The sequence below is a fragment of the Herpailurus yagouaroundi genome, unplaced genomic scaffold (assembly GCF_014898765.1).
Source record: "Herpailurus yagouaroundi ecotype Mexico unplaced genomic scaffold, PumYag 188, whole genome shotgun sequence".
Taxonomy (NCBI): Eukaryota; Metazoa; Chordata; class Mammalia; order Carnivora; family Felidae; genus Herpailurus; species Herpailurus yagouaroundi.
The window spans coordinates 19,433,019-19,448,014 of record NW_024412419.1 but is presented as its reverse complement, the minus strand read 5'-3'; the positions used below and the strand labels follow the sequence as shown (position 1 = coordinate 19,448,014).

Genomic DNA, 14,996 nt, shown 5'->3' with positions numbered 1-14,996 from the left:
GTCCGATATGTCATCTGCAAATATCTTTTCCCATTCCGTTGGTTGCCTTTTAGTTTTGCTGGTTGTTTCCTTTGCTGTGCAGAAGCTTTTTATCTTCATAAGGTCCCAGTAGTTCATTTTTGCTTTTAATTCCCTTGCCTTTGGGGATGTGTTGAGTAAGAGATTGCTACGGCTGAGGTCAGAGAGGTCTTTTCCTGCTTTCTCCTCTAGGGTTTTGATGGTTTCCTGTCTCACATTCAGGTCCTTGATCCATTTTGAGTTTATTTTTGTGAATGGTGTGAGAAAGTGGTCTAGTTTCAACCTTCTGCATGTTGCTGTCCAGTTCTCCCAGCACCATTTGTTAAAGAGACTGTCTTTTTTCCATTGGATGTTCTTTCCTGCTTTGTCAAAGATGAGTTGGCCATACGTTTGTGAGTCTAGTTCTGGGGTTTCTATTCTATTCCATTGGTCTATGTGTCTGTTTTTGTGCCACGCTTTGGGGTTTATAGTCTCAGATGATTCCGATGTGAACCACTGACATAACTAGAAAATTATGAGCAGTGATTTTCTAAGCTCACTTAATAACCTGCTTTGTGAACTGTGATTTTCTATTATTCTATTTTCCTCTTTGGATATTAGGTAACGGACCACAGTTTTCACGCTGAGACCTGTCCAAAGGGTCTTAGGGAGGTTTGTATTCTCATAGGGTGAATCATATCAACTGCGGTTCCCTTTTTCAGGGCTGAGGGAGCATGAGCCATTTGCAGAACTTACTGTTAGATACCCTCCTGGGAACAAAGCATGTGGACAGTGCAGCCCTCATCAAACTCCAGGAGCGAAGCTTGAGTGTAGCATCACCAGGATTTAGTGTAAGAAAAAGCCAGTTTGGGCATAAGTATTACAAACTCTTTCTGTAAAGAGCCATAGTAAACATTTTCGGTTTCTGGGCTATATGGCCCATGTCACAAGTACACTACTATGCAGTTTGTTTGTTTTTTTTTAATTTTTTTCAACGTTTTTACTTATTTTTGGGACAGAGAGAGACAGAGCATGAACGGGGGAGGGGCAGCGAGAGAGGGAGACACAGAATCGGAAACAGGCTCCAGGCTCTGAGCCATCAGCCCAGAGCCCGACGCGGGGCTCGAACTCACGGACCGTGAGATCGTGACCTGGCTGAAGTCGGACGCTCAACCGACTGCGCCACCCAGGCGCCCCAACTATGCAGTTTTAATGGGGAAACAAGCAAGGACAGTACATTAAAAAATGGGTGTGACTGTGTTCCAATAAATCTTTATGAACACTGAAATTTGAATTTCATGTAATTTTTACATATCACAAAATATACTATTTGTTTTTTCCAATGACTTAATAATAGAAAAAAACATTCTTAGCTTCCAGGCCTACAAAAACAGGTAGTGGGCCAAATTTGGCCAGCCTGCCATAGTTTGCCCACTCCTAGTCTAACTTCTGCAGGTAATGCCCAGTGATGTCCGAACTCTTGTGAATGGATTCGCCAAGAACCCTTTGCAAACCAGAAGAGAAGGACTGTATTTCAAGGAAAAGGACTACAAATGTGTCCGGGCAGATGACTATTCTCTTTATGCTAAGAATGTGAGTGTTCAAGATTTGAAGATGGCTAGGTAAAAAACCTTAAGAATTTGACTCCAACTTGCTCTGTCCCTACTGATCCCATTTATAAAACAAACTGAGCCCATTATTGCAGTGGCAATGTCTGAGACAGCAGTCTAATGCCAGGAAGGCATAAGTAAAAGAAAGTATGAACAGAGAGCCTAGCTGAGAAATACTCATTCCAGAATCTGTCAACTTAACCTTGCCTAAAGTATCTCCTTTCACTACTCCATACTCTACATGCTCTTTCTTAAAAAAAGAAAAGAAAAAAGAAAAAGTCAGCATTCATGTGCTTAAAACCTCTCTTGGCTCTCTGTTGCCTGTAAGGAAACAAGGAGATGAAATTCACATTTATTGGATGCCCTATATTATGGCATAAGCATACTTCATCCGTATTATAAAGTAAGTAGCCTCATTTTTCAGGTGACGAAACTGAGATTTAACGAGGTTAAATAATTCTTCCTTAGTCATGCAGCAGAAAATGGAGGTGCCGGGATTCAAGCCCAAAGCTGTCCAATTCCAAAATGTATAACCTTTTCATTATATCATTTGTTCTCATTGAGATAGAGGTAGATTACAATCAGCTGGGGAACTTTCTCAAAACACACATGCTGTTATTACAAGTCTGAAATTTTTTGAGAAAAGACAACTAAATTAGTGGAAAAGAGTGAAGAGTCCAAAAACAGGTATTTATCAGCGTTATGGAAGTAAAGAAATGGCAAGAAATGTGGCTGAAGTGCAACTGCTAGTCCTGTGACAAGAACCAAAAGAAGGCATTCTGTTTTACTCTTATCCAGGAAAACACTGGTGTGGTTGTTGTGAAGACCCATCTGTATCTTCTAGTGGCAACTTACACTGAAGGCATGTATCCTAGTGTTTGTGTGGAAGCCACAGAGAAACTGGGTAAGTTTGTCTCCCTCTGCCTGTCTTCGTTCCCTATGGTAGTGAGGCCTTCTGACTGCCAGTAACTGAGAACCAATTCACACCACCGAGGGCAGAAAGGAGGAATTTATTGGAAGAGTACTGGAGTTAGTGCAGCTGAACCACAGGGAAAATGGACTCCAGGGACAGAAATACCGCTAGAATGCTTCTCTAGTCTCTTTTTTTCTCTTTCTTTCTTTCTTTTTTTTAGATAGAGAGCATGAAAGTGAGTACAAGCAGGGGAGGGGGTAGAGGAAAAAAAGGGGGAGAGAGAGAAGGAGAATCTTACGTAGGCTCCAAGCTCAGTGCTGAGCCCAATGTGGGGCTCAATCCCACGGCCCTGGGATCATGACCAAGCCAAAATCAAGAGTCAGATGCTCAACAGACTGAGCCACCTAGGCACCCCTCTAGTCTGTTTCTAAGGGCATCAGCTTTGTTCTGTCCTATTGCAAAGCCTTTCCTGGCTGGTATCATGGCCAAGGCTCACATACTGCCTCTTAATTTCTTTTAGGATACTGATTTGACAAGTCTTGGGTCATATGGTTTACCCCTATATCAGTCAGCTTTTGGGGCGTTAGGGGTGAGGAAGGCAGCAGGGTAAAAAACAAAACAAAACAAAACAAAACAGAAATGTTAAGTGCTGGGGGCCACCCTATGTAAAGGAGCCTTTTACAGAAAAATTACTGAGCCAGGCAGCTACCTTATTGATGTCTACTGCATTCCTCTTCTGTCTTTATGTTTTTGAATAAAGATCTAATATAGGACTAACTGGGAAATTATACCTATGAGAGTTGAGCTTAATGAATGATAAATTATATTTGTGTTCAGATTTTTAAATGTAAACCTAAATTCCTAAAAAAAAAATTGGGGGGGGGGTGTTACTTGAACACTCCTTTAAGATAGTAGAATCCTCTACTTCTACTAGTGAGGAAAGCAGCCATTCTTTCATTCTTTCAACACATATTCAGTGATGATCTACCATGTGTGTTCTTCTATCCAAATAAACAAGGATATCAAAGCTGTAAGCAGACATAGTCTCTACCTCCCAGGCCTCTATACATGCTGTCTAAAAATAAGTGTCCCTTTCTGCCCTGCCCCTTCACATTCAGTTGTCAAATTCCTAATCATCAATGGAGATACAAGTCAGTTCTTGGGCTATGCACTATGCATATTCCCGCTATGCTATGCATTTTATGCATACCTTTACTATCATTGCCATTAGAGCTCTTTGTTTACCTAGATTGTGAGCCCCTAGAAGATAAGAATTGTGTCTTAATCTCCTATCTCCAGTACCTAAAACAGCCTCTAGTGTTGAGTAGGTAATTAATACATGTTTGATGAACAAATAAATGAATAGCCTCTGCCTAGCAGAATCAGGGAAGGCTGCAGAGAAATGAATCTTAAAAAACTGAGAAATTAAGTACCATCACAGAAACACACACACACACACACACACACACACACACACACACACACACACACAAATGTATGTATGCACAGAACTTCCCAGTTGTTATAAATAGTTTCCTGTCATGGAGTGTCATAAACCATGCTACACAGCTGGCAATGAGGTATTCTAAGAGTAAATAGGACTGAACCTGAAGAAGACACAGAAGGAGTGACCTCCAACATGGGAGGAACAGGCAATTACAACCACCAAGGTCCTTTTCTGGGCAGGTGTCAAAATTTGAGGGAAGTTCAGTTTCAGTAGACTAGGGCTGGAGCAGGAAGACAGAACAGAGACATGTAGATTTGGGTTAATTATATAATTAAAGGTATCCAGAAGATGAGGCTAGGGAAAGGGGGAATTAGGCTGTCAAGAGGCCAGATTCTATCCTATCAACTGGGGCCCAGGGCTAATTCCCCAGGTCTCCCTTGGAGACCAGGGAAGTTGCCTCAGCCCTGTAAAGTAGATTCTGTGGCTGGCAGTAAAGGTTGAAGTTCTTGTTTACAACCACAAAATACTCCAAAGAATCTATACTAGTTAGAAGGAGATAGCTGACATCGTGCTACTAAAATCCTACTGCTCAAGGCATTTGGGTGGCTCAGTCAGTTAAGCGACTGACTTTGGCTCAGGTCGTATCTCACAGTTCATGAGTTTGAGCCCTGCATCGGGCTCTGTGCTGATAGCTCAGAACCTGGAGCCTGCTTCAGATCCTGTGTCTGCCTCTCTTTCTCTGCTCCTCCCCTCCTTGCTCTCTCTCTCTCAAAAAAATAAATAAATAAAAATCCTCCTGCTCTAGGAAGGGATGGGCTATCTTGGAAGTGGTTGGATTCTCATGAAGGATGATTGAGGCCTGACACCTACTCAGGAGCCAGTTACTTATCTCATTACTTCTGTTTCCTTCCCTTGTTTTTCTTTTAATTATATTTTTCACTATCAAAAAATTATATCAAAATTATACACGATAATTACAGAAAATTTGGGAAATAAAGAATTATAACTATTTTTAAATGTTTTATTATGAAAGATTCTAGGAAACATATATATCTTTGAGAGCAGCGATGGGTTAACTATCCAGTCATCCTTGTATGTCCAGCATCTGGCACATGGTAGTCACTCCCAATGTCTGTGGAATAAATAAATTAATGAATCATATTGTGGTGATAATTTGCTGCTCACAAGTAATAACCATGTTCTGGTTTCTTTCAGGAGAATATCTAAGAAGAAAAGGAAATTAAGTCATCAAAAGACCATGAAAAACAGCTTTTGTTATTATAGGAAATCAATTCTAAAGAAAAAGTAATGCCTTATTTTGTGATTGAAAAACACTAGGAAGAAGGTACCAAAAAGGAAGAATGAGTTAAGGGAGCGATGTTTCTTATTTCAAGAGATCCTCTTCTTTAATTAGAATTCTTTGATAAGCTTTACCTGTTTGTTTGATTTTTTTAAGCGTTGGTCATTGGTATGAATGTGAGGACATTGATAGCTGCATGGGCATATCTGTTGAGAGACTCCTCCATGAGTCTCTTGGACTCCCACATCCTGCTGAGTATGTCAAGAGTGCAAGGCCCTAACCACTCTTCACCCAGAGCATTTCTCAGGGTTATGTTCCAGGAAGCAACCCCGAAAAATGAAGTAATGTCTCCCTTCAGAGCAAAGAGCGAGCTTTCTTACTGCTTGCTATAAAAAAAGGTAAGTTCCCTGAACTCAGTGTTGTTGCCCTATAATGCTGCTCACCACATGTGTGACAGCCATCTGGTCCACATCACCCCTGTAGGATTTGGGGAGAAGGGCAACACAAAGGCCACCCTTTGGGCCGTAGTCAAAGTATTTGATGGGCATTCCATACTCCCCACCATCTGCAGGCACCTGATTTTGTTGAACATTGGAAATGGCCTTTCAAAAATCAACTCAAGGGCGCATGGGTGGCTCAGTTGGTTAAGCGTCTAACTTTGGCTCAGGTCATGATCCCATGGTTCTTGGGTTCAAGCCCCACGTGGGGCTCTGTGCTGACAGCTTGGAGCCTGGAGACTGCTTTAGATTCTGTGTCTCCCTCTCTCTCTGACTGTCCCCTACTCACACTCTGTCCTCTCTCTCAAAAATAAATTAACACTTAAAAAAATCAACCAAAAAAAAATTTTTTTAATCAACTCAAAAAGATTTTTGACTCCGTCTCCCTTCCTTCCTCCTAGTCCACACAACTTAGTATGGGCAATGAATGCAGTCATCTCCAGAAAGGGTTCATCTGCTGTTTACCTCCAGGGTGATGATCAGGACAATAAGGGTGGGGAGTTATACAGCCTATTTCGAAAATTTAGTATTCCATCCTGTCCATGATGCATCTTTCTTTCCCCTAACAGCAACTGCAGGCCAACCTGGTTGGCACACCCTTCAGGTGTCCCTGGGGAGGGAACATCTTACACCACTGGCATCAGGTCTTAGACCTTTTGCAGTTCTTGACATTATCAAGCAGCAAGGTACAGTTCTCTGAATTCTGAAAACATGCTACCTGGGGCGTTCCATGTAGATCTACCTACAGATTTTGGAGTCAGTCCCCATGCCAATGATTTCTCCTTGTAAATCAGCACATTGACTTCTGGATTTTATAACTCAGTCATGTGCGTTATACACCCACTCTCCACATGCTGTCAAGCTAGGGTTTTGAGCCTGCGAGGCAGAAGTTCTGGCCCTGGCCCGTGGTAATCTCTAAAGTGCTAGAGGCCATCATGAAGCCTCTTGCCTGCTCACCAGCTGGTCAGCCAGCCTTTCCTAGACACATACTCACTGCACTGCTAGGTGCCTGGGGGGCCCCTTTTGTAAACCACCTCAAGGCAAATGCCTCACTACCTACAGCCATCATATATAGACCTGCCCAGTTACTTCTACAATTCTTATTATAAAGTTCCAGCTGTGTCCAGCTATTCAGAGAGACCCACCAAAGTGACCCTTTGGTGTAGCCACACAGTACCTGCAGAGGTGTCCTGGCCAGATGATCTTCTGGTCCAGGGGTCTCCAAACTAAAGAGATTTGTGTCCTGGTGGTCCACAAAGACTTTAGAAGGGGCACACAGGCGTGAATGGATTTAAGTGATTAATTTTTTACCAGATCCTCAACTTCCATACGTACTTGCCTAAAACCGCTGTGGTTGAGGAGTCATGTCAGCTCTAGCTTCCCACCTCCCCTCCCCAAGCACCCTTCCCCCAGTACACAAAAGGAAGGTATGCTCTCATTCAGCCCCAGTCTTGCCATGATGCTTGGCTTGGAGTACAAAAACTGCAGTGTGACAGAGGAAAGGAAAACTCTCAATATTTTTTAACGTTTTTAAATCCATCCTCTACTGTCAAAAAATATATGTGGAGAGATCCATGAGAATAAAGTAAAAAGCATTAGTGAGAAATAGTGAAAATCTTTGTGACATAATTGTTCTATGAGAGGAAGGCTTTATGTCTTACCTATATTTCTTTTTTTTTTTTTAATTTTTTTTTTCAACGTTTATTTATTTTTGGGACAGAGAGAGACAGAGCATGAACGGGGGAGGGGCAGAGAGAGAGGGATACACAGAATCTGAAACAGGCTCCAGGCTCTGAGCCATCAGCCCAGAGCCCGACGCGGGGCTCGAACTCACGGACTGCGAGATCGTGACCTGGCTGAAGTCGGACGCTTAACCGACTGCGCCACCCAGGCGCCCCCCTATATTTCTTTTTTTAATGTTTATTTATTTTGAGAGAGGGAGGAGGGGAGAGGCAGAGAGAGATTGGGAGAGAGAGAATCCTAAGAGGGAATGAGATCAAGATCTGAGCCGAAATCAAGAGTCGGACACTTAACTGACTGAACCATCCAGGCACCCCTATATTTCTTAAAATTCAGAATTAAGATGATTGTTGGAGCACCTGAGTGGCTCTGTTGGTTAAACGTCTGACTTCAGCTCAGGTCATGATCTCCCGGTTTGTGAGTTCGAGCCCCACGTCAGGCTCTGTGCTGACAGCTCAGAGCCTGGAGCCTGCTTCTGACCCTGTGTCTCCTCCTCTCTCTGCCCCTCCCATGCTCATGCTCTGTCTCTCTCTGTCTCTCAATGATAAATAAACGTTAAAAAAAAATTTTTTAATATGAATAGGACATGTATTTAACATAACTATTTGAATTGAAAAATGAGAAACCTCTGATAGAAAGTAATTTTATCTGGCTGATTATTTAACAATGAGGATTGGTTTGCCAATAAGAATGTCACAGATGTTTTTCATAATTAAGTCTGCAGCTTCAATGTATGAATACATTTTAATGAAAATGTATTTGAAGTATGTGATAAGGTAGAAGGATTTTTTTTAATGAAATTTATTTATTTATTTATTTATTTATTTATTTGTGTTTACTTTTGAGACAGAGAGACAGAGAATGAGTGGGGGAGGGGCAGAGAGAGAGGGAGACACAGAATCCTAAGCAGGCTCCAGACTCTGAGCTGTCAGCACGGAGCCCAACCTGGGGCTCGAACTCACGAACCGTGAGATCATGACCTGAGCCGAAGTCGGACACTTAACCAACTGAACCACCAGGCGCCCCTAGAAGGATTTGATTTTTAAAAACTGTCATAGCAAAAGTGTATTGAGGGGCGCCTGGGTGGCTCAGTCGTTTGAGCGTCCGTCTTTGGCTCAGGTCACGATCTCACGTTTGTGAGTTCGAGCCCCGCTTCCGCCTCTGTGCTGACCGCTCAGAGCCTGGAGCCTGTTTCGGATTCTGTGTCTCTCTCTCTCTGACCCTCCCCTGTTCATGCTCTGTCTCTCTCTGTCTCAAAAATAAATAAACGTTAAAAAAAAATTAAAAATAAATAAAAAAATAAAAAAACAAAAATAAATAAAATGTAAAAAAAATTTTTTAATCTGAAAATTATTTTTAAAAAAGTGTATTGAAATTAACATTTTTACTTTCCAAATCCTTTGTGAGTATATCAATTTTTTAATTTTTTTAAATTTTTTTAATGTTTATTTATTTTTGAGACAGAGAGAGACAGAGCATGAACGGGGGAGGGGTAGAGAGAGAGGGAAACACAGAATCGGAAGCAGGCTCCAGGCTCTGAGCCATCAGCCCAGAGTCCGACGCGAGGCTCGAACTCACGGACCGCAAGATCGTGACCTGAGCTGAAGTCGGACACTTAACCGACTGAGCCACCCAGGCGCCCCTGTAAGTATATTAATTTAAACAAGGGGCCTTAGGGCGCCTGGGTGGCTCAGTCAGTCACAGCTCAGGTCATGATCTCACAGTTCAAGGGTTCAGGAATTCGAGCTCATGGAGCCTGCTTGGGATTCTCTTTCTCTTCCTCTCTTTCTGTCCCTCCCCCACTTGCCTTTTCTCTCTCTCTCAAAATAAATAAACTTAAAAAAAAGTGCCTCTAAGTGAAAAAATAGTAGATATAATTAATAATCATGTGATAAATCTTCACAAAGCTTTGTTTGTATAATTCCAGAAGCTAAGATCCTGAACAACACTTAGGGGTGGGTAACAAATCCTTTACAGGTTGATTGGTTTCCCAGTCTTTGCTTTCAACAAAATTGAAAAAAGACCTAATTAAGTTGCCAGCTAATCTTTGAAAATAATTTTTGATGATAGATCATTATATAGTTTTTAATCATATAACTCAGAGGTATTCAGAGAATTGGCTGACATTTCTATAATGAAATTTCTCTTTCCCATCTAATTTATGCAAATTAGATTCCTCAGAGCTTGTCTATAAAAATGAAAAATAGGAAGAGAATTTATGTTGATCCCAGTCTCATTCCAGCAATGAGTAATATTCATCCACAGACATAGTAATTACTTGGAAAAATTCAACCCCACCAGTGGTCATTAAGAGATGTCTTTCCAATAAAATTCTACTTTTCATGTTCAATAATTATTAATATTTGAAATAATACTTATAATAATATAAAAACTCAAATAATGTTTTGATCAATTGTGAACTAATAATATTGTAATAATAATAAATTCCAGAAGAAATGTAACACTCACAGCCCTATGGTCACAGGAAATAACTTTTTAAATTAATGTCAGTTTTTGTACACATTTTCTTGCAGATAACAATGATCAATAAAGCATGAAATGCAGCAGTATATAATTCTATGAGAAAAGTAGAATGGACTATGAGTACAAGAAGAAAATTACATTTTAAAGCTTCTAACTGTTAAAGAACTGTTTGGGGCATTTTTAGTGGATGACCGTAGATATCAAATTGCTCTGAAATCTGGATTCTACTTGATGCATTTAAAAGCCTTATATGAGTAGAGCACCTGGGGGGGCTCAGTTGGTTAAGCCTCCAACTCTTGGTTTCAGCTCAGGTCACGATCTCACAGTTCATGAGTTTGAGCTCTGCATCAGACTCTGTGCTGACAGAATGTAGCCTGCTTGGGATTCTCTCTCCCTCTCTCTCTCTACCCCTCCCCTGCTTGCATGCTCTCGCTCTCAAAATAAATAAATAAACCTTTAAAAATAAGTAAATAAATAAAAGCCTGATATGAGTTTTAAAATGTTAGTATTTACGACCAGAAATCATATCTTTTACACTATTTACATTTAAGATTAAATATTTTAGATATTGCGGTGCCTGGGTGGCTCAGTTAATTTTGTCTCAGGTCATGATCTCATGGTAGTGAGATCAAGTTCTGGGTTAGGTTCTTCACTGGTTCCTGGGCATAGAGCCTGCTGAAGATTCTCTCCCTCCCTCTTTCTCTGCCCCTCCCCCACTCATTCTCTCCCTCCCTCTCTCTCTCTTTTTCTCAAAAAAAAAAAAAAAAGGAAAAAATATTTTAGGTATCAACTTTAAAATGTGAGCGGGGACAGACACATAGTTTTTCAAAAAGTTTTGTCTATTCGAGACAAAATGTGAAGACCACTGCCCAGAGTAAGAAGTGCCTTGGGCATTGAGTCACATGGATGGGTGCCCAGGAAGATGGCAGGGGCAGGTAGCCAAAAAGCAGACCCCAGAAGATGGAGGCAGAGGACTCCACCAGGCTGACTCCAAGTCTTCTCTCTCCCAGAGCCTTCCTAAGTCCCTGCTCCTAGGATTTGCTCCATCAAGCTCAGTGTGGAGTACGCACAGAGGGAGGGGAGAAAGAGGCCACAGAAAGGCCTGCAGGCACAAAAGCTGCATGAACAACCTAGACAAGAGCTGGCCCAGCTCCTCCAGGGAAGAGAGTCTGCTCCAGAACCATGAGTCACCACTGAGCTTGGTCACCAGAGAAGCTATTGCCTCAAGGTGACTCAGCAGCACTGTGCAAAAACCCTTTGAAGGGGCCGGGAGCCTGCTGGACATCTGGATGAGATTCTTCCAGGCCCCCAACCCCATTTAACTTCAGCAGCAGCAGCAGCAGCAACTGCACCTCAGACCACTTCCTCCACCCCATTCCTAATGCAGAAGATCTTGTTTGTTCTGCTAAAAAGAAACCTTTGGGGGAGACTCTTTAGAGGCCAGCGATATGGGGGATTGTGAAATACTGCCACTGCAAAAATTCCACCCAATCCCTACATGTAGCTCTTCACAGAAAGGGAACTAGAGCAGGAAAAGTTGCTTTAAGAAAAGCAGCTTGTTCTGTGGGGTGGCCATCTTCCTCCAGCAACAACTGGCAAGACTGGCAAGACTGGCACTGGAACCCGGACCTGTCTCATCAGACCCACTTACTCACCCATGTGCCCCTCTTTCTGCAAGACAAAGCCAGTATTCCAGCCCTCAGTAGCCAGCAGCATTTTGGGACTCTAGACATCTAGACATGGGCAGAGCTGGAGCCCACGCTGCCAGCAGCAGTGGGAGATCAGACACCCAGGCATGGTTTTGCTGCCTGGCAGGAGTCAAGCTCAGTATGTCACCATCCCCGAAGGGCTCCTCATGCTCATGCCCATGCCCATCCTGGAGGACTGACCCTGCCCTAAGCGGCAGCTATCCCGAAGGCCTGGCTCACTGTTTTCTGGCCGCTACACTGCATGCGTGAGGAAGACCCTCAACCCCCAGAGACCACTCCCACTAGCCCTGCCCTGTCACTCAAAGCTAACTGCTGACACCAACTCAGGCCTCTGACTGCCCTAACCTTCATCTCTAAGCCCCTCACCGATGCTCTGACACACTCTAACCTTTAATCCCAGTGTTGATGGGACCTGTCCCCCATGGAGACAACTGTGGACAATTTTTATGACCAATGTGAGGCAGAACCAAGCTTCTCAGAGCAGTTCCAGCTGCTTGTCCTCATCCCGAGAGGAAACTGTCCTTCGGTCCTTCTGCTGGGTCCCTCACAGGCAGTGGAGGAGACCTTCCTGTTCCATTCATCTGCTACAAAGAGGGAACAGAGCAGCCCAGCCATCTGTCCTGGGGGCTGTCTGTCCCAGAAGCTCCCTAGACTCTTAGCTCCCCACTCCCTGCTTTTTTTATTTTCTTAAGTGTATCTATTTATTTATTTGTTGAAAGAGAGAGAGAGAGAGAGAGAGAGAGAGAGAGAGAGAGAGGTTCCCAAACAGGCTCCACCTTGTCAGTACAGAGCCCAATGCAGGGCTCAAACTCACGAGAAATGGCAAGATCTTGACCTGAGCTGAAACCAAGAGTCGGATGCTTAACTGACTGAACTAGCCATGCACCCCAGGAGGCCCCTTTAGAACAATTCTGACCCTCAACCCTCTCCTTGCCTGCTGGATTGATTTTGTACAAACCCGGTGCTGATCAAGGCTCCCTGAGCCCCAGAACTCTGGATGGCTCCTCACACTCAGTGCCTTCTGTGACCCAGGGCCCACCTGACCCTTGGCTTGTCTCTCATCACACCCTCAATACACTAGATGGTTTATCTTTCCAAAGCCAACCCTATAACTTCCCTCCCCTGTGCCGTTGCTGGCTCAGCATATTCTAACCTGGGTTGCTGCCACAGGAGGCGTACAAGAGGGGCTGAGAGGGCTCATCCCTCCTGGCACTGGGGATTTGGGCACAGCTGCCGTTCAGTTGGCCAGACTATTCAGAGCCATCTCCCTGGCGACCACGAGCCCCAAGGAGAAAATTGAGATGGCCTAGACGCTGGGTGCCACAATGGGGTTTGGTTATAAGGAGGACTTCTCTGCAAAGAGGCTGAAGGCCATGCAGAGTACAGATGTGCATGTTTCTGCAGTGGCTTGTGCATTTGGAGGAAAGGCCAAACTGATCCTTACTCCCCACCTCAAGGGAGCTGCCTTTTGTCCTACCTACTCTTCTTCCATAATCTTTTCCTCCTCTTTTCTCTCTTGTATTAGTTACCTATTGTTGCATAACAAATTGCCCCCAAACTTAGTGGCTTAAAACAGCAAACATATATTATCTCACAGTTTCTATGGGTCAGGAACCTGGGAACAATTTAGCTGAGTCCTCCAGCTCAGGTTCTGTTGTGGTTACAGGGAGATATGGTTCATTGAGACTATGAGTGTAGCATTCCAACTCAATTTTTAAAATTTTAAATGTTTCATTTCTTTCACATAGCTCAACATGTAAAGTGCTTACTCTTTTTTTTTTTTTAACGTTTATTTATTTTTGAGACAGAGACAGAGCATGAATGGGGGAGGGTCAGAAAGAGGGAGACACAGAATCTGAAACAGGCTCCAGGCTCTGAGCTGTAAGCACAGAGCCCGACGCGGGGCTCGAACTCACAGACCGCGAGATCATGACCCGAGCCGAAGTTGGCCGCCTAACCGACTGAGCCACCCAGGCGCCCCATAAAGTGCTTATTCTTTTTGTATTTTGTATTTTGTTCCCTACCTCCCATGAGGTAGGCACTGTCTCCCAAAATAAGATATATAAAAATAACTCCATATAAAAAGATTCTGTATCTTTTTTCATGCTCACATGACCATATAAGTATGTGTATAGCCATGTATATGCATATATGGACATTTGCCGTTGTTTTACCAAAATGTTACTCTCATTAAATGAATGTTTCACAGAAATCCTTCTATGTCAACTGCTATAGCTCTAAGGCATTTTTCAAATGGATGTATGGGTTCATCATTTATCCAGCCATTCCCTGAGTAATGGGATTTATTTTGTTTCTACATTTTTTCTCTATGATCAATGCTGCAAGAAACATTTCTCTACATATGTCCTTATATACTGGCATTTATTTCTATAGAACAAACACTTCAGAAACATGTACTATACTGTCATTGTTATCATTATCATAGTATTGTCTGACATCTGGTAATATACTTACTACTGTTTTTCATATATTTCTTGGCCATTTGATATAGATGGCAAGAAGAGGGACAGTAGCTGATGGGCATTAAATTTTTTTTCTATTTTATTTTATATTTTATTTATCTTATATTATCTTTTGAGAGAGAGCATGAGCAGGGGAGGGGCAGAGAGAGGGAGACAGAGGATCCGAAGCAGGCTCCACCCTGTCAGCGGAGAGCCAGACATAGGGCTCAAATTCACAGACCGTGAGATCATGACCTGAGCCAAAGTTGGATGCCCAACTGACAGAGCCACCCAGGCACCCCTGATGGGAATTTTTGTAAAACAGAAAGCTTTATGAAAAAACATAATTTGGGGGTGCCTGGGCGGCTCAGTCAGTTAAGCATCAGACTCTTGATCTTAGCTCAGGTCAGATTCAAGCCCCGTGTTGGGCTCCACACTTGGCATGGAGCCTACAAAAACATTTTTTTCCCCTAATAACCTTCTTGCAAGAGGTGTGCTCAGCAGAGGGATGTAAATAAAGAGATAAGATTTTGCAATTGGCAGGAGAGACATATACAAGACAGCTTGCTGTAGTTAGAGCCTTGGACCAGGACCCAGAAGATATGAATTTGATTTTTGGCTCTGACACTCACTAGCTATGTGCTCCTTGAAATCAAATTAGTCTTTCTATATCTGAGTTCCTTTCTAGTAAAGTGTTATGAAGATCCAATGAGGATGCATGTGAAGAGGTTGTAAATTATAAGGCACCACAAGATGTTACCTAACTTGTTTTTTGTACAAGCACACACATGTGTGTATTCTTCTAAATCAGCACTTAACTGTGTGGGGGGGGGGGGG

General features: G+C 42.9%; 1 protein-coding gene across 2 annotated transcripts; it reads left to right on the top strand.

Annotated features, from left to right (window-relative positions):
* The first annotated feature begins 435 nt into the window (after positions 1 to 435).
* On the top strand, positions 436 to 5,400 carry PFN4 (profilin family member 4). Of its 2 annotated transcripts, XM_040496194.1 has the most exons (4): positions 436 to 848; positions 1,453 to 1,590; positions 2,406 to 2,511; positions 5,183 to 5,400. In XM_040496194.1, exons 1-4 carry the CDS (start codon positions 732 to 734, stop codon positions 5,209 to 5,211), a joined length of 390 nt encoding a protein of 129 aa, XP_040352128.1. In that variant the 5' UTR covers positions 436 to 731; the 3' UTR covers positions 5,212 to 5,400. The 2 variants fall into 2 exon arrangements, with proteins under 2 accessions (XP_040352128.1, XP_040352129.1); XM_040496195.1 differs by lacking the exon at positions 5,183 to 5,400 and having other exon boundaries at positions 443 to 848; positions 2,295 to 2,406.
* The last annotated feature ends 9,596 nt before the right edge of the window (positions 5,401 to 14,996 follow it).

Excerpts from the sequence above, each read along its gene's own strand:
- PFN4 (XM_040496194.1), top strand. The coding sequence starts at position 732 with ATGAGCCATTTGCAGAACTTACTGTTAGATACCCTCCTGGGAACAAAG. Across the intron at positions 1,591-2,405 it reads ATTCTCTTTATGCTAAGAAT|GAAAACACTGGTGTGGTTGT; the intron begins GTGAGTGTTCAA and ends ACTCTTATCCAG. Across the intron at positions 2,512-5,182 it reads GGAAGCCACAGAGAAACTGG|GAGAATATCTAAGAAGAAAA; the intron begins GTAAGTTTGTCT and ends GGTTTCTTTCAG.